The sequence below is a fragment of the Cotesia glomerata genome, linkage group LG3 (assembly GCF_020080835.1).
Source record: "Cotesia glomerata isolate CgM1 linkage group LG3, MPM_Cglom_v2.3, whole genome shotgun sequence".
Classification (NCBI taxonomy): Eukaryota; Metazoa; Arthropoda; class Insecta; order Hymenoptera; family Braconidae; genus Cotesia; species Cotesia glomerata.
Window position 1 is genome coordinate 1,115,039 of NC_058160.1, and position 25,285 is coordinate 1,140,323.

Below are 25,285 nucleotides of genomic sequence, written 5' to 3' on the forward strand. Positions count from 1 at the left end.
ATTTGGTCTAATATGCCCAATTTTAATATCTGGCCATATAAAAATTGTGTATGACTACATTAAGACACAAAAAATTATATATTGACGTATTAAGCCACTTCAGGCCATATAAGAAAATTTTTCGCGAGATCAAAAAGATCATGACCTGAATTTATGCTTTTTTATCGTTTTATATAATTTTTGATGAATTCTTAGAGCAGTTTTGAATAGTTTCTGCTTCAATATATTATTTCTGACATATTTTATTATATTATTGTTAATTAATTTCATTATTTTCAAAATTAATTATTAAAGTGCCCGAATAATATTTATTTAAACAAAAAATTATAATTGCCGTTTCAGTTTTGTTTTCAAAAAATTTCATGAAATTTTGTTAAATTCTGATTTTTTTTTTTATTTACTTGTTATTATACTCAATATAAAGTAATTAAAAATGCCGTAAGAAATTATTATTACTGATTAAATATTTTTAAGGATTTCTGTTAAATTTTTTATTTTGAATTTAAATTTTAATAAAAATATCAGATTTATCAAGATCTTTCTTTTAAACAATTATATTTTTATCAAGAAATGTTTTTTATAATTTTTCTGAATTTTCAAAATTTGACTAAAAAATTTTAATTAAAAAATTTGTTTTTAATTCAAACGTTAATTTTCCTATTTGTAATAACTAATAATTATATTTGTTTTCCATAAATTTTTAAAAAAATTTCAACTTTAATCAGCAATTGGACAGTCGTAAAAATTTTTAAATAAATAAATTAACTAGCTCACTCGGCTGACGATCAATAAACTTCAATTGCAATTAATCACTCGTAATTGAACGAATAAAAAAAATATATTGATATTTTCAATTATGTGAAAATAATTTTGTCGAGTTATGCAATGAAAATTAATAATGATTAAATATTATTCAATATATTTGGCTATTAATTAAATAGAGGCACGAACGTGACTAAAAAAATATATGTAAATTTTTTACACACACGGTGTGGAATTTTGAAAGATTCAGCATTGATGAAAATAATTGGTAGTATAATACAACGAAAATGATTATTTTTATTCAGCTAAATTGATCAAGCGCTCAATAAGCCGCAGCCTGGTGATGCATGATGGGGTTGAAATGGTGGCCTAGGTGGTGGGGCGGTGGAGGCGCAGATAGAGGGCTGTGCTGCGGTCCTACCGGTGGCGGTTGACAGTGAAACCAATCGTTTATTTCTGGTGGCCTCAATGACGACGCATGATGATTACTTATATTACCCGAATGGTTCACTGGGGTGGTCGCTGTCGTTGATGATACTATTGCCGGTGGTTGCGGGGACTCCGTGTGTCCTGTCACTGATAAACTCCCGCCACTGCTGCTACTTTCTTCACCTTCGCTTTCATATCCACTGCTGACTTTTCCTTCTCCCATTGTCATTCCGTGCACCTGTAATTATTTTTATTTTTTATTTTGTTATTGTCGTCACTATACTTTATTTAAAGTACTTAAAAATGCCGTAAGAAATTATTATTATTACTGATTAAATAATTGTTTAAATATTTTTAAGGGTTTTATTTATAAATCTGTTAAATTGTTACTTTGAATTTAAATTCTGATAAAAATGTCAAAGATATGATAAGATTTATCAAGATTTTTCTTTTAAGGAAGTTCGAGCGTAAATAATGAGTCAAAATAATGATAAAATTTTTTTTTAATTTTAGTCTTCCCAATATTCGTCAAAATTCTTTATTTTAATTTAAAATAATTTAAACAATTTAATAATTTATGAGTTTTACTTATTTAATAAAGTAAAGTAATAAATTGACTTTGGTATTTATTACTTGCCGGAATAAATAAACAGATTTGGCAATAGCGCGCTTGATTATACCCATAACAGAGACGTGGATGAGTGTGTCAGTTAAACATTTCTCTCTCTGTAACTATATTTCTATCCTTTTCTTTTTTCTCAGCTGTTGACGCGATGTTGTCAAATCTTTATTCGAATAAATGGCTGACGATAAACCAGTTACAAACATAAAATTTGACTTTAAATATTTCAAAAATTATATCGGTAATGTATTATTATTAAATTGTTTTTATATTTTGCAATAATCTAAGTTTCTTGTGTATAGTTTTTTATCCGTTAAAGTTGGGAGGTTAATATTGAAATAAATAATTAAAGTCTCGACAAAACGTTTGTCCGCCATAACAGCCCGTGTATAAGGAGGTAAATATGTGATTTTTAAAATTTAATATCTAAGTAACTAAACGGTGAATCTTTTTCAAATTTTAGGATTAGATAAATGACGTATTTATTTATACGTATACTTAATTTCAAAGCTCAAAGTTGGAAATTATTTTTTACATTAGATTCGCTCGAACTTCCTTAAATAATTTTATTTTTAACAAGAAAGGTTTTTTATGATTTTTCTGAATTTTCAAAATTTGACTCAAAATTTTTTATAAATTTTATTAAAAAATTTTTTAAATTCAAACTTAAAATTAAAATTTTAATAAAAATATCAAAAAATACAAGGAAAATTTGTAAGAATTATTTTTAATAGAAAATGAAATTTTTCACAAAAAAGTTTTTTTACACGGAGAGAAATTTATAGGAACCTTTCCAAAAATTATAGGAATGGTTCCTATAATAAAATGATCATTATAAGAGTGGTCCCTATATTATTAAAGGAATGATTGCTATAATATTATAGGAATGGTTCCTATAATATTATAGGAATGACGCACATAATAATAGGAAAATGTTTATGTTCATAATAATGAAGCAATCACTTGAAAAATATCAAGTAATTATTATATATTTTTTTGCTAATAAATTTTTTTTTGTAAATAAAAATTGATCTTTCACTAGAGTGAAAAAATTTCTTTTTCATAATTTTTATTCACGTGTGTACTTAATCTTAAATTGTTTATTCCAACTCAGTTATTATTGCGTTAGCTAATATTGAAAAATATTGTAGCAATTCTAAAGTTTCTCTAATAAAAGGGATATTTTCTCACTATACAATTAGAAGAGCAAAGTAGATATGGAAATTCATTGTTTATTTTTACAATTTCATTTTATTTTTAGAACAAATTATTTATTTACAATACATACGTTGAATATTTATTAAATACACCTTTTGGGTATGTAACTTTTATTGCTTATATGAACAGTATTACTTATTTTACATATTTCAAATGATGTTATTGAGAAGCAAGTAAAATTATCGCAATTACTAATAATTTCAAATGCTTCAAAGTGGTCATCTAAGTCACAAATAACTTGAGTTGTAATGATAAATATCTCAATATTATTAAGCATTATCACTATAATATTATGGGAATGGTTCCCATAATATTATAGGAATGGTTCCTTTAATATTATAGAAACTATTCCTATATATTATGGGAACCATTCTTATATATTATGGAAATCATGCCAATATTACAGTTATAATTAAAGGTATTGTTCCTATAATTATAGGAACCATTCCTATAATTATAAAAACATTTTCCAAAATTCATGGGTACAATTCCCATAATTTAAGCAATCGCTCCTAAAATGGTATAGGAAAACATTTCATTAAAATTATAGGAATAATTTCTATATTTTTCTCTCCGTGTAGGTAAATTTTTTAACGCTTATCTGGATCATCATTTTGAGATTAAAATAATCTTCAACTACGGTCAGATCATTTACAAATGAAAAGATAAAAATAATGACAATGATAGGAATAATTCAGAATTTGAATGAGTAATTAAAAGGTTTATAGAAATGTAGGAAGTTTTATTTAAATTTATTTAAATGTTTTATTTTAATTTAAGTTTATTTTTTATTTAATTTAAGTTTTATTTTTTTTTATTTAAAATTTTTATTTAAATTTAGTTTTATTTGCTTTTATGAACAATATTACTTATTTTACAAATATTTAACAAATCATTTATTAGAGACCACTTTTTAGTCCTTAACAAATATTTCTTAGTATTTAAAAAGATTTATTAATATTTAATAAATGAATATCTGATTTATTAAATACAAACAAATCATTTTAAATACTAAGAAATATTTGTTTGATACTAAAAAATGGTCTCTAATAAATGATTTGTTAACTATTAACAAATATTTTTTTAATACAAATAAATCCTTCTATCAGTGCAATATTATTAAGCATTATCACTATAATATTATGGGAATGGTTCCCATAATATTATAGGAATGGTTCTTTTAATATTATAGAAACTATTCCTATATATTATGGAAATCATGCCAATATTACAGTTATAATTATAGGTATCGTTCCTATAATTATAGGAACCGTTCCCATAATTATAGTAACATTTCCCAAAAATTATGAATACAATTCCTATAATTTAAGTAATCACTCCTAAAACGGTATAGGAAATTATTTCATTAAAATTATAGGAATAATTTCCATATTTTTCTCTCCGTATATAATTTTTTTGTATTTTCAAAATTTTACCTAAAATCTTAATTTAAAAATTTTTATTAAAATATTTCAACAAGCATTTTGCAATTTAATTTTGAATTAAAATATCAAAGATTCAATTAAATTCACAAGGAATTTTTTTTTATAAAATTAAATTTTCTACAAAACAAAATATCCAATAATTTTTTCATATTTTCAATATTCAATCCGTAATTATAATTATAATAAAAATATTATTTAGAATATTTTTAAAATTTGACGAAAAGAAAAAAATTTTTTTGTAACTTTCTATTTAATTAAATAAAAAATCTAAAATTTTTCTAACCTTCATATGTTTGCGCAACGAGCTCGGATGTGTGTATGATTTGTCACAACCCGCGACTCTGCAGTTATAGGGTTTATCAGACGTGTGAACATGACTGTGTTTCTTGCGATCGCTACTATTGGCGAACCTCCTCTCGCAACCCTCGTACTCGCACTTGAAGGGTTTTTCACCTGAAACAGAACAATTAAAATTTAATTCAAACTTGAGAAAGAATTTTCAATAAAATTTATTTTTTAAATTGAAATCTATAAAAAGGATTCTCAGTACAAAGTAAGAATAAAAATGGCCGCCCTCCTCCCCTCCTACTCTTTTCCCTAGTATGTAATAATACAGCACCCAGGAACTGCAGTAAAATGTGTACATAGCAGTGTGTAGACCAGATAAAAGAAAATGAAGGAAAAAGGATAAAAAGATAGCGTGACTTTATTTATTTGAAGCGGAAGTTGACGGGGAATATATTTTAGCCGTCGCAGGACGAATCTCAGCACAGCCCTCAACCCCCAACGACAACACTGGCACCCTCTTAGAAGCTAGCAAGGCGCGAAGACGGAAGTGCAAACTTGCCGGTTTTTTTCCTTTTTATTTCGCTCCATACATTTATGCGTAAAATAAAATAAAAATATATTTCGAGGTATTTTTGTTATTATTTTGCATGACAAAAGCGGTGAGCTCACTTCCTGGGTAGTAATAAAAATATATCACGTGTAATAAGGACACTAGGTACTGTCAGTACTAAGTAGTCTGCTGTCATGATGGATAAGAAAATATTCACACTAAATTTTTAGTTTTTTCACGTAACTTTTTTCCTGTTGATATAATGTGATATGTCGTTACTTTTATTTCGGTCAATACGTGACAGATAATATTCTAATTTAAAGTAGATTAATTTATAAACAAGACAATTAAGTTCCTTAAAAATAAGTTACAATTTTTAAATTAGTTGTTAGATTTTGATATAAAATTTTAAGATTTTTTTAATTTATTTACAAAAAAAGAGTCATTGAAAAATTACAGTGAAAAAATTAAAATATATTTTTTACAGAATTAATGATAATTTAATTTAAAAACATTTTTTTTTCCATATAATGATAAAAAAAATCAACTAGATTTAAGAGAAAAAAATTGCATATTTTAAAGAGTAAATTATAATAAAAAATAAATAGAAAAATTTATTTGACTCAAAAAATTCTTGAAGAATTTTATAGCATATAATTTCTAAATAAATTAAAATTTACTTAAATCAAGAAAAATTTTATGAAACTTTTTAAAATAAATGTCTTGGCTCAATATTTCTTCTCTTAAATCAAATTATTTTTTTTTTGTGTAAAAACTAATTTCCAAAAATATTTTGTTTCTGATAAAAAAAAAAAGCCTAAAGGTTGAATAAATATTTATTTACGTTCTACAAGAAGTATAATTTATTTGAGTTGGAGATTGTAGGGTTGAGCTGTAAATATTTGTTATTTTATATTTTAGGGTGATAAATCATTTTTCTGGTTGTTGGAAAATATTTTCTTAGAATACGATACGTACTCAATAATTTTAAGGTAAAAAAAATAAACTTTAATTTTAACCTCCAAAATTTTTAAAATAAAAACTAAAATTTTGTTATAAAAAATTTAATTAGCTATTTTTCTTTATCCCGAATTTTTTACAAAAAATTCCACAATAAAAAAACAAAAATATTCCTATTTTAACGACAAAAAAAAAATCACTCCTCGATTATCATTATGCATCTTTTTTACATTAAATTAAGTATTATCTTCTACTCAAGAAATAGCTTATTGCATTTCTTCGTAGCACTTCAAGGTCTTCCTGATTTTTCACGGATTAGTCCTCATTCACTTGAGCTCCTTAAAATCTTCTTACGCTGCTTAATCTACCTACTTAACTTAGTTCCAAGTATACTCCTCTTATAACACAAGACCGTAGTTACAGTAATAGCATATAATAGTAATTCGTGTTTTAGAGAAAGTTTTCTTGGAAATCATTTTTTTTTACCTTACTATAAATTTAGCCCTTAATATTTTTGAAATTTTCAAATTCTACACTGAAAAAAAAAAATTAACTTGATTCGAGAGAAAAATTCTTGAACCAAGAAAATAATTTTGTAGAGGGTAATTGTCTTGAATTAAGACGAAAAATTCTTGAATCAAGTAAAATTTCCTTAAATCCAGATAAATTTATTAGTTCAAGAATTTTTCTGCTCAAATCAAGAAGATTAAGTTCTTCAAAATTATATACTTGATTCAAGAACATTTTTCTTCTGTGTATTTATCCCAAAAATTCACCAATAAATAAAAAAAAAAAAAAAATAATTCAATACAAAAACCCAAAAAGAATGATTCAATATCAATTATAAGAATTTTATCATTCTAAATCACAAAAAAAAAAAAAATAATGAAAAATATGGGGGAGTAGACATATTGAGCTATTCAATACCAACGATTAATAACTTTTAAACATGTCTCCGGCAGAGGGGTGTCTTTAGTACGATCTTTCAGTGGCGGTCCTGGCAAATAAATATAATATAGATAAATAATAAGCAGTAGGTTTTAAATTCAATGCCATTTCAAAGTACCTTAGGTTAGATTTCTCCCTCTTTTTTTTCGCACCCTCACAAATACACACACACACACACACACACACACACACACACACACACACACACACACACACATACACTCGTATGCACACCTTCTTATAAATTTGAACTTAAACTCAATATTAGTGGGTATAATACATGCGTGTGCATATATTGGTGTGTGTGTGTGTGTGTGTGTGTGTGTGTGTATATGTCTAGAATAAGAACATGAATAGTAGAGTGCAGATGGCAACAATATGCTGTAAAATATTGCTCACGTTGTTCTCGATCATACACACACACACACACACACACACACACACACACACACCCATATAAATGTAGAAAAAAAAAGATATTTGGTATTTGTAAGTATAAGAAATAAATAGAATAGCCGGCTCGTGCTTATGCCAATATACAGATTCTAAAGGTTACAATACATCGAAATAAAAATACGAGTCGACTGCACGTAGAACTAAACGTACAGAACTTAAATTCGTTCAAACAAGGGACAGATGATCGAGGATGCCCTCATTGTAGTGCTACCAAACCAGAAAAAGATAAAGAAGACAAACAAACATATAGTACATATTATATCTATATCTGTATACATATATATGGAGTAAAAGGCAATCCCGAGACGATACTGTATACATTTTTCGAGTCGGTGTATCAACTCGTGTGTTATGACTTTCAGAATGGGCATACAATGGTTCTAGATCTCCACTGGATAAAATAGTTATTATAATCGTTTTGGAACGTCCCGATACCATATTTATATGTGTGTATACAGGAGAAATGGAAACGAATTGGATGAAACTTTGCTATGTAACGGGCGGTTTGGTTTCTTTCTATAATTATAATTGTGATTCTGAATTATAATTGTAATGATAATGATAATTGGTGGACTTATGATGGTTATCAAGGCTTAGCGTGGAAGGTAGATGGCTAGAAGACGTCAAGTCGGTCCTGAATATCAAGATGATCCTACTGTGCGTGTGAATCCATGGGGAATCGAACACGAACCGCGATTCCTACGGTCGTATTTAATTCAGTTTGTACTATGGGATTAGATATAAGGATTAGATGTTAGGAAGGTGGATCAAAGAGTATGCGCTTATGATTTTAATAATGATGATGATGTGAATTTGTCGGACACATGTGTAACAATAGAATGATTTTTTATAGTAAAGTTTGGAAAAAATTTTATTTTATTTTTTAGTAAATTTTGATTAAAAAACAAAAAATTCTTGTAATAAAAATATCAGAAAATTTTTTTTAATTCAACCCTTATTTTGTGCAACATTTTTTGATTTTTTAAAAGTTTATTGAATTGAAAGTCAAAAATATTTGTTTACAAAATAATAATAAAAATACTTAAGTTGTAAACTTTCATCTGATAAATACCTGAAAAAATTCGGATAGAAAAGAGATCATTGTGAACTTAGAATTCGTTAAAGTTACATCTTAGATCCCGTTAGATTTTTATTATTATTTTTTCCTAGAAAGTTACAGCCTTGGAATTGTTCAGTGACTTTTGGGTTGCATTTATTGGAAAATTAAAGGCCATGTTTGACTGAAATTCTACGAAAAATTTTTTAGTACAACATAAATTTTTTTTTAACTTCTCTAAAAGTCAACTATACAGTAATGAATTATTTTTCTTTTACAAAAAGTTATTATTACAATGAAAAAAAAAAATAGTTTATATTTTTTAAACGATATTTAAAATTGTTCATTCAATATAATTAAATCATAATAAAAATATACAAACATATAAGTAAAAATGAACTGTAAATTAAAATTTTCACACTAAAATAATTTTCTTACTTAAAATATTTTTCATTAATAAAAAAACAAATTTTTCAAAAAAATCATCAATTGCTCCCTTGAAAAAAAAAATTTTTTTTTTTCAATTCTACTCCAGCATAAAATTAATTTAAAATTTAACCGATGAGTTTGCATCAAAAATCATAATTAAAATAAAAAAGTATCCTGTCATTGAAAAAAAAATTACCATAGCCACTTTAAAATTCATTTTTCCCGGTAACTTGCCAGATAAATCACCAGATTATCATCAATAGGATTCCAATGGAAAGAAAAGCCCAACAAAACCTTATTGTCACCCTCTAACCATCTGTTAATACCCGATCCCCCAGCCTAACAATAGCAAAACTCTGGCAGCAAAGCACAAATAAATTGGCAACGAGTGACAAACTGTTTAGAGCTAGGACAAAACAAGAAAAGTCAAACCCGTCAGTTTGGATCGCAGGTCCAAATTTTCCTCAAGCTCTTGAATCTTACGGCCTTATTATATACTAGCTGTAACTCGCCCGCTCCGCTGGGCGCTTTATAGAATTGCATTTTTAGATCTAGACTTGAAATTTAATTAGAGTATTGTTTTGACTTGCACAGATTCCCAATTCCATCGAATTGGCATGCACCTTTTATCCATGTAATTATTCTAGCTAATATCCATTGTAACTTTCAATGTGCAATCATTATAACATTCCCCTGTCTTTCTTACAAAAATTAATAATAATTGATATGAAAAAAAAAATTTTTAAGGAGCATTGAAAGTTTCAGTTAAAGAAATTGCAGGTCTCATAAGTGAAGAAATCTGCCTAGTATATAAACATAACCAATAGAATTAAAAAATTTATTTTAAACAAATGACAATCGAGTAGAATAAATTGAGTTGCAATAAAAATTTATTATTTCTAAGTCAAAAAAATATAGGCTCCGCATAAGTACTGAGTAGGTCCACTGAGTAGGTCCCCCCTTTCCCCTATCCGTTCTTTCCCAACTCCCTTAAAAATTTGCTTTGATATGGCTCTTTACCGTAAGATGGACGGTGGCGTTGTTTGATCGGTGGGTCTTATATACGTGACTGAATAAAGTAGTCAGTACTTGTCTCGGATAGCTTAACTGGTAGAGCCCTTGGCGCGTAACCGAGAGATCTGGGTTCGATTCCCAGTCTGGGCTGTCTGATTATTTTTTCAATTACGGAAAAAATTCCCACTGAGTAGGTCCCCCCTTTCCCCTATCCGTCCTTTCCCAGCTCCCTTAAAAATTTGCTTTGATATGGCAATATTTTTTTTTTTTTTTTTTTTTATGAAATGTTTTGTATTACCAAATATATTTTGTAGTATAATAAGTAATATACAAGTGTATGGCAATAAAAACTAACTATTTTTCTATTGTATTATAATTTAGAGTATATAAATATAAATATATGATAACTTGTAAAACATAGCCGCTATTCTGTATCCAAGCTTTGTATAAAGTGACCCTGTTAATGGCATTGAGCTGTTGGGTCTTAATATAAGAAATAAATAAATAAATAAGTAATCACCACCATATCATATACTAAAACCTTCTCCGAAACACGCTGCATCTTATGGTATAAGTATTATTCCGATCGGTTTAGTAGTTTTCGCAGTATAACCGGACAAAAAAACTGGCTTTCCATTTATTAGTATAGAAAATAGAAGACATACAGTATAACTTTCCATCAAATATGATCCATCTTGCACCAAAGATTTGGTTCAATAAAAAAAGTTTTCAGAAAACTACTCAACTCATGAGTGATATATGGGCTAGAAGCAAGATCATTGTTTGCCGAGGCAGAAAACGGATCGAGAAGTAGCCTTGTGCCCAGGAGAATAATGGATGATTTTTCGCGTCCATTGTCGAGCTGTACCTTGGCTCTTAGTGTAAGTAAATAAAGGACATACCATCAGCATCAGCATCAGCATCATCCAGGAAAGCAGACATTGTCATTGTGGCCCCTCTCTGGCAGTCACCACACCACACCTCTCACTTGAGTCTCCCCTCGTTTACTCGGCTCGACCCAAAATAACAAACACACAACAAAAAGGTATCGAGTTGGGCCACTAAATTGTTGGTTCGGCCTCTCTTCTCGCGTTCTCGAGTGGATAATTTTCCTGTTATACATTCTGCATTAGCTATTGGATGATGCCAATGTACTGCTCGATGATCAATGATCACTGATCACGCCGAATAACACTGATTGACACTAGATTCTGATCTTTGCATCGCCCTATACTATATAAAACTACTTCTTATACAGCGCTGGGTCCAGATCGGAAAGAAGATACTGCAGAATAAGAACGGACAGGTCCTAACTGATAGATAGATACTATCGACGGGGATTACCCGTGTTCAGATATTGGATTTAGATAGCCTTGCAAATTCAAAGTTGACTCTGACACGACACTTTAACAAGGAGTAGTTTTTTCGACGGATGTTTGTTTGGTAAGATTTTAGGTGGATGTTGCTTTGTGTAAATTCGTCGCGAAAAGCGAAGAATGAGCACTAGGCGTTATTGAGTAAATATGCTGTGGCACTACTATACACGTAAAAAGAGAACCGCAAATCCGTGGGCAAAGTAACTACCGGTTGATGCGCCAATCATTCCGCCATGTTGACTATGAAAGGGAGGATGCCCATAGGGCAGATGTTCTCGAGTTTTTTTTTATCCCCACCAGACTATAAGTGGTAATTCGAGTGTTTGTATGCTAGCTCCCTTATATTAGTTTTTATTCACATTCACTCATTTTTTCGCTTTTTGAGTCATCATTTTCTTGTTATTTGTGAAAAATAGCGAGGCTTTTTTTTTTTGGAAGATTATTAACTGAAGAAAGTTCAAGTTTTCTTTATAGAGATTTTATTAGAGAAATGTAATTTTTTATAAATACACGATCAATCCTCAGAGATCTATTAATGATTGAATGTTCAAATTAACTGTTACTAAACTCTATTAAACAGCAGGTTAATTTATTTTACGGCTTGGTATGTTCCCACTCGTTGGATGTTAGGTGTGTAAACAAGTTAAGTTTTATATTCATGATTTTGGAAGTTGTAAATTTGGTAATTCGAGGATTTGCATGCTCCCTTATGTTAGTTTTTCACATTCACTCATTTTTTCGCTTTTTGAGTCGTCATTTTCTTGCTAGTTGTGAAAAATAGCGAGGTTTTCTTTTTGGGAAGATTATTAACTGAAGAAAGTTCAAGTTTTCTTTATGGAGATTCTATTAGAGCAATGTAATTTTGGACCGGGGATCAAAATAGTTTTTTGAGGTTGGTTTTTTTTCTGAAATGATAATTCTATGCAAATATACGGATAATTTAAGGACTGAAGATCTAAATACTTGAATTTGTACTAATTGCTTTGTTGAGGTCAACGATGAACTTGAAATATTTAATTTAAAAAATTGAGCATTAAAATAATTTTTTGACGTTTAATGCCAAATTGTAGGTCCGAGATTGGAGATATGAAAAAATTGTAAAAGACTTTTCACATGAAATTTGATTCTCTATAAAAAATGTCTATTAATTTTTTGGTTGAAATTTTAATCCAAAGTTAAAATTCAAACATTGACAATATAAAATTTTCGCTTAAACAATCAGCTGTATCTTTCCAAGATATTAAATTTGCGGTACTTAGTATTGATAAAAATCATTCCTGCGATCGAATCGTCCGCGAAAGTAAGAAGGATCAGGATAAGCACTAAAAGAGTGGAGGCGGAGGTAAGATTCCAAAAATTACAAAAAATTTAATCTTGATTCCTGAAAATTCGGTAGCGAAGACAAGTAAACGTGCGGGGGCAATTTAGGGTCGTGTATCTCTTGACTGGTTATCTGAGCTCATGATGCTACCGTCGCGAGCCAAGAGACGGGATACGTTTGTGTGTTTTATTTGTTTAAAGAAAGATTAGTTTGAGAGAAAGAAGATATACCTTCTTCACCTACAACATAACAAACACACACATAAACAACCTTTTACTCAACTTGGATTCCAGTCAAATGTGTTTATGTTTTTGTAAACGCGTGTTTCTTCCTCTACTCATTCCAGCTCTCTATATTACAGCAAACAAGTATCATACAGTGGTGGTAGTCGTAGAAAAGGGATAAACAGAAAAGCAGCCAGCCGAGCTGAGATCAAACTCGAAGATTTTCAGAAACTTTAGGCATAAAAGATACGGGCGCCAGGTTTCGACCTAACAACAGGAGAGAGGAAAGCGGAGGAAGAAGAAGGCTTATGCTGCCTGGACAACGTCTAGAATTACCACGAATGCTATTCACCATGACTCTCGACATTCTTACGTTAGCGAATCTTCAGGGAACAGAACTACGCAGCTATTCTTTGAATTTTTTATTTTTCTATAAATAAGCCAGGACCTCTTTTTGGACATAAGAATATTAAATGTTTTCCCAAATTTTTTTTTAAGATTTACAATGTTTTCTACACAGAAAAAAAGGTTCACTTGAGCCAAGAAAATATTTTTCTTTCTCATTATTTTCTTGAGCGAAAAAAAAATTTTTTTTTGACACAGTAAATTTCACTTATTCCAACAAAATTAATTTTCTTGCTTTAGGAAATACGTATCTTGATCCAAGAAAATTTATTTAAGTCAAGAAAATCTTGTTGTTTTGAGAAAATTCAGCCTCGAAGCTCCAAAAAATTTAGTTCTTGATAAAAGTAAATTTTCTTGTCTTCAGAAAATTTCTCTCTTGCTCCAAAAAATTAAATATAAAGATAGAAGTAAATTTTCATTGATATTTTTATTGATTAACATTTCAAATGGGAAGATCAAATAATATTTCATCAATTTTTTTCATTCAATATGTATAATTGCACGCTAAAATAATATAAAATGGGTATCAAATATTCAAGAGAAAAATTTTCTCAAGGTAAGAAAATTTTTTTCTCAGCTGAAGTAGGTGGCACTGCTTCCCTAAAGTATTTAAAAATCCTGATTAAATATAAAAATTTATTGTATAAAGTATTTATGATAATTTAAATTAAGAAAAAATGACTTGCACCAAGAATAGAATTTCAAGAAAAATTTTTACTTCGGTCTTCCTTCAGGCATCCGAAAATTTTCTTAAGCCAAGAATTTTGTTCTCCAGTCAAGGAATTTTTCTTTCTGCGTAAGAATACTTTTTTATAGAAAATTAAATATTGTATCTTGCGTCCTTAAAACACAATATTAATTTTTAATTATAATTTACTCAAAAAATTCAATCTTAATTTATTATCAATTAGAGTTTACGTCACTTGATCCAAGAAAATTTATTTAAGTCAAGAAAATCTTGTTGTTTTGAGAAAATTCAGCCTCTAAGCTCCAAAAAATTTAGTTCTTGATAAAAGTAAATTTTCTTGTCTTGAGAAAATTTCTCTCTTGCTCCAAAAAATTAAATATAAAGATAGAAGTAAATTTTCATTGATATTTTTATTGATTAACATTTCAAATGGGAAGATCAAATAATATTTCATCATTTTTTTTCATTCAATATGTATAATTGCACGCTAAAATAATATAAAATTTTTTTCTCAGCTGAAATAGGTGGCGCTGCTTCCCTAAAGTATCTAAAAATCTTGATCAAATATAAAAATTTATCGTATAAAGTATTTATGATAATTTAAATTGAAAAAATTACCCGAAAATTTTCTTGAGCTAAGTATTTTGTTCTCCAGTCAAGAAATTTTTCCTTCTGTGTAGATTCAATATTGTTGAGCGAAATTTTATAAAAAATTTATCTACAATCGTGTGGATTAAAATATTCATTATTTATAATCAAATGTAAATTTGATCAATATTCATGTCATGTATAATATTTCCAGGTAGGTCAAGGACGAAAAAAATTTTTTCGCAATAAAGGTAAAAAATTAAGTTCGTAGAATATTTTCGGAATATACACTTTTATATAGTTGTCATGGTAAGCGATATCTTAACACCGATCTCTTGGTAATTGAATATCTTGACAACCAAATAAAAGGAGCGAATTATTTAAATTTAAGATGAAAATATATTATGTGTATATATTTATACTAAGCCAGCTTTTTACTGAATGAGTTTATGCATTGGAAAATGCTTGTCCGTAAAAAAATCGAGAAAAATAATAAATTGACTAAATCTAGAGTAATAAAAGATCGACTTGTTCTTTTCCTTGAAATCTCGAGTGTTGACGGGGACAAAATGGTGGAAGGAAATGGCAATTGAAGAATGGTAAGTATTAAATAAATATAAATCCACTCGACACATAATTCGTTCCGGCTTTGGTGAAATATTTGTTGGCATGGTGCTAATCCTGGTGTAGGCAGGCTCCTTTCGACAAAAGTGTATACTTGAGAGCATTCTTTTCCGGTCTCACGGATGAGTTGATGTTGGACCACGCGGCCTAACCAGCCTACAGCCTACCAGATTTTATTTGTACGTGGATGAGGATGAAAGACCGTTTTTGGGAAAAGTACTTCGCTACAATGGGATACTAACAAGCTGGATCGTGTGGTTCTTGAGCAGCAAGAGGATTTCGTCGCGTTCAACAAAGACAGTTGAAATTTTTCCGGCACGTTCTGAATATCGGCTTCGCGCTTCAAAGGCCATGCGCGCTCGTTTTATTTATTTTTTCCAAAGTATTTTCTTTCAAATTCGGCAGCGATTTGTACTCGAGCTTACATTACATTGCCAAATACAAACTAGATATTCTTTTATTCAATCAACAAGCCTCTTCAATGAACAACACTTCAATTCTTCTTTATGTTCAGGATCTTGTGAATTTAATATTTTAAAAAAAGCAACTGGTTGTTTGTCTTTGGATTAAAATTTAAACTAAACAATAAAAAGATACTAAAAAATTTATAAGGACCTGTTGTCTAGAGAATTTAATTTCCTGCAAAAAATCTTTTACAATTTTTTTATATTTTTAATCTACGGCCTAAAAGTTATCTTAGCTATCGAACTTTTAGGGATCAAGATAAAATTTTTTGTAATTTTTGGAATCTTACCTCCGCCTCCACTCTTTTAGTGCTTATCCTGATCCTTCTTACTTTCGCGGACGATTCGATCGTAGGAATGATTTTTCTCAATACTAAGTACCGCAAATTTAATATTTTGGAAAGATACAGCTGGTTGTTTAAGCGAAAATTTGATATTGTCAATGTTTGAATTTTAACTTTGGATTAAAATTACAACCAAAGGATAAAAGATACCAAAAAATTAATAGTCATTTTTTATAGAGAATCAAATTTCATGTAAAAAGTCTTTTACAATTTTTTCATATCTCCAATCTCGGACCTACAATTTGACATCAAACGTCAAAAAATTATTTTAATGCTCAATTTTTTAAATTAAATATTTCAAGTTCATCGTTGACCTCAACAAAGCAATTAGTACAAATTCAAGTATTTAGATCTTCAGTCCTTAAATTATCCGTATATTTGCATAGAGTTATCATTTCAGAAAAAAAACCAACCTCAAAAAACTATTTTGATCCCCGGTCCAAAATTACATTGCTCTAATAGAATCTCCATAAAGAAAACTTGAACTTTCTTCAGTTAATAATCTTCCCAAAAAGAAAACCTCGCTATTTTTCACAACTAGCAAGAAAATGACGACTCAAAAAGCGAAAAAATGAGTGAATGTGAAAAACTAACATAAGGGAGCATGCAAATCCTCGAATTACCAAATTTACAACTTCCAAAATCATGAATATAAAACTTAACTTGTTTACACACCTAACATCCGACGAGTGGGAACATACCAAGCCGTAAAATAAATTAACCTCCTGTTTAATAGAGTTTAGTCACAGTTAATTTGAACATTCAATCATTAATAGATCTCTGAGGATCGATCGTGTATTTATCGACTTGCGATGACTCGACACTTACGACACATAACTCATCTTTTATTTAGTACCTAGGTATCTCCTATCTCCTCCCTTTTTTTCTATCCAAACTCAAGATCCGATATCCGAGATCTCAGCCTTTTACACATAAACATAAATACACGAATTCATTTATAAAAAACACACCCAGCTCCGAGCTCCCTCTCTTATTGTGTACATAATTAAACCCGTACTTATTTTTATATACATATACATATATTTACTATCATATCGATGAAGTGGGGGCTCAACAAAGTGTGTTTGCGTGTGGTCATCGAGCTCGAATTTTCTGTATAATAATAATAACAATAATTAAAAATGATTTGACTCGACGAGTTTTGTTTATTACATTACTAACACAATGAATCAATGAATAATGACCAACTAACTCGTGGGTCATCTAATGACTGGACACGGGGCGTGGCAGGGAGATTGCTAAATCAGGCTGGGCTGGGTTTTAAGACCCAAACGAAAAGCTTATGTTAGTGAACGTTGATACCAGGTTAGATCATTGCTCGCTCGACGATCGTTTAGCCGCATGAGCTTAACACCGTGATACGTTATATTAGATCGGTTTAATGACCTGGATTCTTTCTCAGGTCATTAATTACTATCTGTTAGTGGTTCATCTCGTTTATCATGACTCTTGGTCTTTAGCTTTAATTTTTTTTGTTCTCTCGAAGTCAAGTCTGTGGAATTCTTGCACAGAAAAAAATAATAAATAATTTTCTTCGAAATGTTGGCCCTGTTTTCAAATATTTACATCTGTTAAATAAAATAAATTGTAATTATTGGATCTAAAATATCTCCTTTCAATAATTTAATTTTTGGGACCAAATTTTTTATTATTTTCAAACAAGGTTTATATATATTTTGACTTGAGTACTTTTTTTTTCTCTCGATTTGAACCCAGTAAAATTGCTTCAAGATAATACCGATTTTTTTTTTAAATATTACATAGTTTCAATCAGATTATTATTTTAATTACATCAAAAATATATCTATTTTTTTTTGAACTATTAACCAATTAATTTCGACAATAATATCAAATTCTGATTATAAAATTAAATACATTTTTTTATTTATAAAAATTAAGAAACCAAAAATGAATTTTTGAAGCAATAAAATCGGGATTCTTTCTACGAGTCTTCTTAGTTAAAAAATATTTCTTTCTTGAATGGAGTAAATTTTTTTTTGTATGAGAAAACAAAGTGCACGTCAAATACACACAAGACGAGGAGTTAAGAGTAAGAATATCAGGTCAGTATATTAAAATAATACAATAAATACATAATAGGTTTCCCACAGCGTGGACTTGGATATTTTACGATATGCCGAGCAATTTGACATCTCGCGCAAGACATAATTCACGCTCTCACTTGCGCTATACCCAGCGACACGGGCTTGTATGTTGAAGTGGTGTGCATTTGGCTCCGCTAAACCACTAACATAACGAGTAACATGCCCACGAGTTGGAGTTGGTACGGATATGAATATGGGTATGGTTCGTCGTACGGTATGCTGGGCTTTTCAGTTTGCCAATGTGAATCGCACGATATGTGGGTGTAAAATGTATTGAGGGACAAGAGAAATAGAATGGTAGGAGTCTGAGAGAGTTGTTGCTGGTTGCTGGTTCTTGTATCATTTTCACTGTGAGGGTTGCTTTGAAGTACGACCTCGGAATTTCTGGCACTGATATTTTGCGCTCGAATTTTTTTTTATTTACTTTTTTTAGTCACATTTTTGATAGAAAATTATTATTATTATTATTCTTTGCCAGCAAATATTACTACGATAACCAATTTTGAAGAATTTCGCAATGCGTGCTTTAATTACTATACTGAGATTAGAAATTAACAAAATAATAAAACTGATAATATTGTATTGATTATTGCAGCATTTAGCTCTATACATAATTAACTCTGAATTTAATTAATTATTTATCATTGGCTATTAACTATTAACTATTGTCTGAAAAATATATAATATGTTTGCTATTATATTTTTCCCCACTTTAAGCACTGTATTTAATGTACACTAAATGTTAAAATTATGTAAAATTGATGGTCTTGAGGGAGTCTTGACTCCAAGATCAAATAAAACTTATTTATCTATCTATCTATCTATCTATCTATCTATTATTATTATTATTATTATTAAATTTATTTATAAAAAAATCTAAATGCATGAGGAGGTTTTTTATCGTTGATATGCCGTTGGCGTGCTTAGGCCGCATTTCACGGTGCAATTTTATTTATTGGAATTTCGCAAAACTACTTTATAGACGTATGTGTGTCTTTCGAGTCGTTTGTATCTCTGATGCTGCAGTTTTGTTATATTGTAGTCGAAGATGCGCACACACAGACACACATTTACATGTATGGATATTCATGTGGGTGGGAGGAGGGATAAAATAAAAGTGTTTCTCAAGTCTCGCGACGAATCGACGGGCTCTTTTAAAAACCCACGTCGTCCTTGTCATTACTCATTTTAATCGTCTGTAATTATATATGTTCAAAAAATATTCGAATAAAAATAATAACTGAGAGAATAGTTAATGTGATGCTCTAAAAAACGGGAGCAAAAATTTAAGACTATCTCATTTTTTTACTTCAATAAAATAAAGAATAGAATTTTTTTTTTCAGGATTATTTATGGGCCTTATATATTTTATAAATTTTTTGCTTAAAGACTCGAAATTGTGAAAAGTTTATTTTATTTATTAATTTTCTGTCTATTATTTCATTACATACTTGACTACTATGTACATTCATAATATATTATTTAACTTTAGCTAAGTATTGCAAAAATTTGTCCAATAGACATTCAGAGTTTATGACGACCTAAGTAAACTCCAGCCTGCAGTCACATTAAATTCAATTTTACATTAAAGCTTATAAACACGCTAAGAGATTTAGAAAAATTTTGCATGCACAAAACACTGAGCAATATCTTTTTGAGTTTCTTAAAAATTATTTAAATAATTTTTATCATTTACTCACAAGCATTTGCAAGTTTTCAATTGCATACTTAACAATTTACTGCGACAGTCGATTAGTACTGAAGATAAAATAAATACAGACTTAACATATCATTATTTAAATAGTGTTATCCTCGAAAAAATTTTCCGCCATATTTAATGTCTTTAGTTATTGTAAAATAATTAAAAAAAAATTTTTTTCACGATCATCAAACAAATTCCCGTTACATATTTATAAAAAAACTCAACGAAAATTTTTTTTTCTTTGCAGGTTTAAAAATCTAGGGCGTGTTTTTTGTAAGAATTTCCGTCAAGTAAATTACAGTATTCTCTGACTGGTCTAATAATTCGTTGATATGTTGCCCCTGTGGGCAACAATCCACAATCCACAATATAAACTTCGCTGGAGAAGTATCAGGTTACAAAAATTAAATTACAATGTATCATATAGAAACGGATAAAGTAGTCGTAGTTTAAATTTGTTACTAGTGTAGTTTTGTTTTGTTGTCGAAAGATACCTCCTTGAGGTTTTTTTTAAAGTGTCAAGCCCGTACGCCGGGTATCTGATGATTTTGACAGGAATTCTTGACTATATTAACAAACTAACCCGTTCGCTGGTGCGCTCTTTTTTTTTTCTCTTATTTTTTATCTTAATTTTTTCATATTTTGCATATTTTAATCTACGGCCTTGAATCTTTAGACTCTTGAGGCAGTAGGCTGGTAACTTGGATTGGAAAAATTGAATTTTTTAGAGAATTATGCCTGAATAAAAATTAAGGCTCATGTAACTTAAAATTTTAAATAATCATGTTAGAAAAAAAAAAAATTTCTGACGAAAAATAATCAAGAAATTAAAAAATAATTTTTTTTTTTCTCAAATAAAAATCACTAGCAACCTTGCAGTCACTATGTGACTGCCGTGACAAACTATAATAAATTAAATTCTGCTTCATTAAATAATGACTCTTGTTAAATTGCACTGTATTTTCATAAATATTGACGATTTTAAAAAAATAAGCTCATCCTGATGTTACACCCATCAAGAGCTTTCATTTGAGTACCCGCATGCTTTTTTTATATATTTTTCATATATACATATATTATACATTAATATATACATATAATATATATATTAAAGATATAAGCTCATTCCGATGTTACACTCATCAAGAGCTTTCATTTGAATACCCACATGGTATTTTCATATATTTTTCATACATACATATATATAATATATATAAATATATGAAAAAGTGATGTGGGTACTCAAATGAAAGGTCTTGATGAGTGTAACATCGGGATGAGTTTATATCTTTAAAAATATCATTAATTGACAAGATAGCCATGTCAATTCTTAATTATTGACATTTTTAAAGATATAAGCTCATCCCGATGTTACACTCATCAAGAGCTTTTAATTTGAGTACCCACATGGTATTTTCATATATTTTTCATATATACATATATATATATATATATATATATAATATATAAAAATATATGAAAAGTTGATGTGTGTACTCAAATGAAAGGTCTTGATAAGTGTAACATCGTTATGAGCTTATATCTCTAAAAATGTCAATAGTTAAGAAATGAAATTGTATTTTTTCAACTAATGATATTTTTAAAGATATAAGCTCATCCCGATGTTACACTCATCAAAACCTTTCATTTGAGTACCCACATGGTATTTTCATATATTTTTCATATATACATATATATAATATATATAAAGATATGAAAAATTGATGTGGGTACTCAAATAAAAGGTCGTGATGAGTGTTACATCGGGATGAGCTTATATCTTTAAAAATGTCAATCGTTCACAAGATACAAAGTCCTTTCTTAATTATGTATCTAGATAGAGTATTTTCGAATGCAGCCTAAATATTTATCATCATAAATTAACTATTGGTAAAAATTATATGAAACTATAAAAAGGCACAACTCCAGATCAAGATTTTTCCAACGATTCCAAATTTAACCATAAGAACTCATTTTATCATATAAATACACTGGCCATAATATTTTGCTTATTCTCTATATAATATAGATTAAAAAAAATATAACGCCATCTACTGATAGTATATTTAACTATGTAACTAAGTAGAAGTGGTATTTAATGTCGACTGAGTTTAGCGCAACGAGCAAAGTGTGTGTGCTAACACACGAGATTCAAGAGCCTTATCCGTTAAATTAATACATAAATTAACGTAATCGAGATAATTATTTAATTATCTAATTTTAAAATGAGTTAATGTAAATATTTATTGATAAAAAAATTTTTTTAATAATAGTAATAAATATTGCGATATTAAGCCTGATATTTCCACGGGTATTATTTAGATCTAAAAAAATTTTTTTGATTTTTTTAAAACTAAATTCTATTTAAATAATTCATGAGGACTATTACTATTTATTAATGCCAATTTACGTAAGACAAATTACTATATTACCATAGAAAAGCACTATTAAGACAGTAACCCACAGTCTCGGTACTAAAAATTATGTCAGCCCTGAAAATATTACCACATAAGATGGGACGATTAATGTCCACCATAAATATACCTACGCGACATTGTAATTAGTAATATATCAGGCACACTCGCTAATTCACTATTTTTGAATTAAATCCGGGGGGGGGGTGAAATATTAACTCAATTCAACTCCTATAAATAAATACACAGATATAGGATGAAATAAAAAAATAATAGCTGACAACTAAAAATTTTAAAAGGGATTAATTGCTTGTAATTTTGAACAAAATATACTTCATCTCCATCGGCTGATTGTAATTAACCTTCAATCCTGATTTTATTAATAAAAATAAATAACATAAATTTATCTATACAAACAATGAGTTCCCATGATATGAAGGAACACATAACGCTAAACCGTAAAATTCGTGGTAGAAAATAAAAAGCAAAGTACCCGATAAAAGGGGGGCAATAAATAAATAATAATGAAAAGTAACTAAAAATAAAGAGTATAAAAAAATGGGTATAAAACAAAACAAAATTGCGGGCTAGTGTAGCGCTGGATGATTTAGGGAGCGAGGGTCGGGGGTCGCGGGTCGAGACCAGCCATCGGAATGCTGGACCTTCTACTTTTCTTTATATCATCTCTCTCTTTATTTTATTTTTTTTTTCGCTTGTCTCTATCTTACTCTCGCTGCATATACATTTATTCGTGAGATGGGCTCTGATGCTCCGAGCTCTTGGCTACTTCTCTCAGGGGCGAAAGTCAGGATTAAATGATAAGGATAAACGATTATGAATCAAACAACATTTACATAGGTCGTTAGTAATGTTTCATGTCGACACAGTTTACTATCCATGTTTATCTATTTTTAAATTTAATAAAGTTACCTTTTTTAGGGTTTTGAGTTATTGGATTCGCAGCCTTCGTACCCGTTTATTTTGTCTCCGATGTCCAGAGACATTTGCCGTATAAGTTTTTAGCTTGAGAAATCTTACAGCTGGGAATACTCGTTCATTTTTTTCCAAATTACAATCAATACAAATAAAAACCAACAAGCTTATAATAAATAAATTTAATAATATCAAAAAATTCGGCATTTGAGGAAGCACGGGTGATGATGACAGATTTATATGGGGAGGTGTAATGGAAAATAATTTTTTTTTTTTTAATATAAAGCTTTTTTTATTAACAAAATTTTATAATACAGCCATATATGGCTTAATATTGAAAATTAGCCATATCAAGCCAGATATGACCATATCTGACTTAATGAGGCTTCAAATGACTTAATAAGCTTGTAAATAATCTATATTATCGAGAGAATAAGCAAAATTATGTGGTTAGAGTATTTTTATGATAAAATGGGTTTTTATGGTTAAATTTGGTATCGTTGGAAAAGTCTTGACCTAGAGTTGTGTCTTTTCATGGTTTCATATTATTTTCACCACTAGTCAATTTATGATGATAAGTATTTAGACTGCATTCGAAAATGCTCTATTTCTAGATACATAATTAAGAAATGACCTTGTATCTTGTGAAATATTGACATTTTTAAAGATATAATCTCATCCCGATGCTACACTCATCGAGACCTTTCGTTTGAGTACCCACATCAATTTTTCATATATTTATATTATATATTATATATAATATATATAAATATATCAAAATGCATGTGGGTACTCAAATGAAAGGTCTTGATGAGTATAACATCGGGATGAGCTTATATCTTTAAAAACGTCAATAGTTAAGAAAGTACAGTGCAATTTAACAAAAGTCATTATTTAGTAAAGCAAGATTTTATTTATTTATAGTTCACAAGTCACGGCAGTCACATAGTGAGCTTGCTAGTTTATGAATTATTCTAATATGGCCTGAAGTGAAAATTGATCATATATAACCATATGTGGTTTCATATGGCCTTATGTCGATATATATGAGTGAATACAATTTTTTTAAAAAATTTAGTTTTGTAAATTCTCAACAGATGGCGCATGGTCGCTAAATCCTCCCACTACAAGAGAGTTAAGTTTTAAATCTTAAGTAATGAAGGAAAAAAAATTTTTTTCATTCTTTTTAAGAGCTTATCTGTCTTTTTTGTTTTTAATCAGCCATTTAAATAATTTTGTTTAATATAACATAAAAATTGACGTACAAATTTCTATAAAAAATTTAAAATGTATTTTTTTTTTTAACTATAGCCTAATACGGCAATATATCACCAAAGTCATATCAGGCCAAGTCAACTATTAAAAAATTATTTCCTGGAATAAGATAAATTTATTAATTAATAAAAAAGAAATAATAATTGAAAAATAAATAAAAAAGAAAATTATTTTTATCCAATAAATTGTCATTTAACACTAACTATAAAATAAATGACGATAATAACATCAATTAAAAGATATTAAACGACAACTCAATTGCTACGAATGATTGGGCTTTAATTACGACCCTCTTTAGTGAACTATCGTCGGTAAGTGCCTATGGGCGTTACTTTCTCATCCCTCGAGAAGTTTAATATTTTGTGTGGGTTCTCTTGTACTTGAGAGATCTCTTCTATACATATATCTATATATATAATATAATATTATATATATATATATATATATATATATATATATATATATATATATATATATATATATATATATATATATATATATATAATATATTCTCAAGTTTGCAGTGTATGAAATGCAGTGAGCAGACGAGAGAAGAAGTAGCCAAACCGTGATCGGAGGAGCCTCGGGCGCCGGTGTTTCACCAACAAATAAAATCTTCTTCT

The 25,285-nt window shown here is 29.0% G+C and overlaps 1 protein-coding gene across 1 annotated transcript in view; it reads right to left on the minus strand.

The window, feature by feature from the left end:
* Positions 1 to 726: 726 nt before the first annotated feature.
* LOC123261187 (pair-rule protein odd-paired-like) overlaps positions 727 to 25,285 on the minus strand; it is a 38,653-nt gene continuing 14,094 nt past the window's right edge. The window contains exons 2-3 of the mRNA XM_044722707.1: positions 4,760 to 4,929; positions 727 to 1,429 (exon numbers count right to left, since the gene is read on the minus strand). Of these exons, the coding sequence (XP_044578642.1) occupies positions 1,085 to 1,429; positions 4,760 to 4,929 (515 nt within the window). The 3' untranslated portion in view covers positions 727 to 1,084. The remainder of the gene's footprint in view (positions 1,430 to 4,759; positions 4,930 to 25,285) is intronic.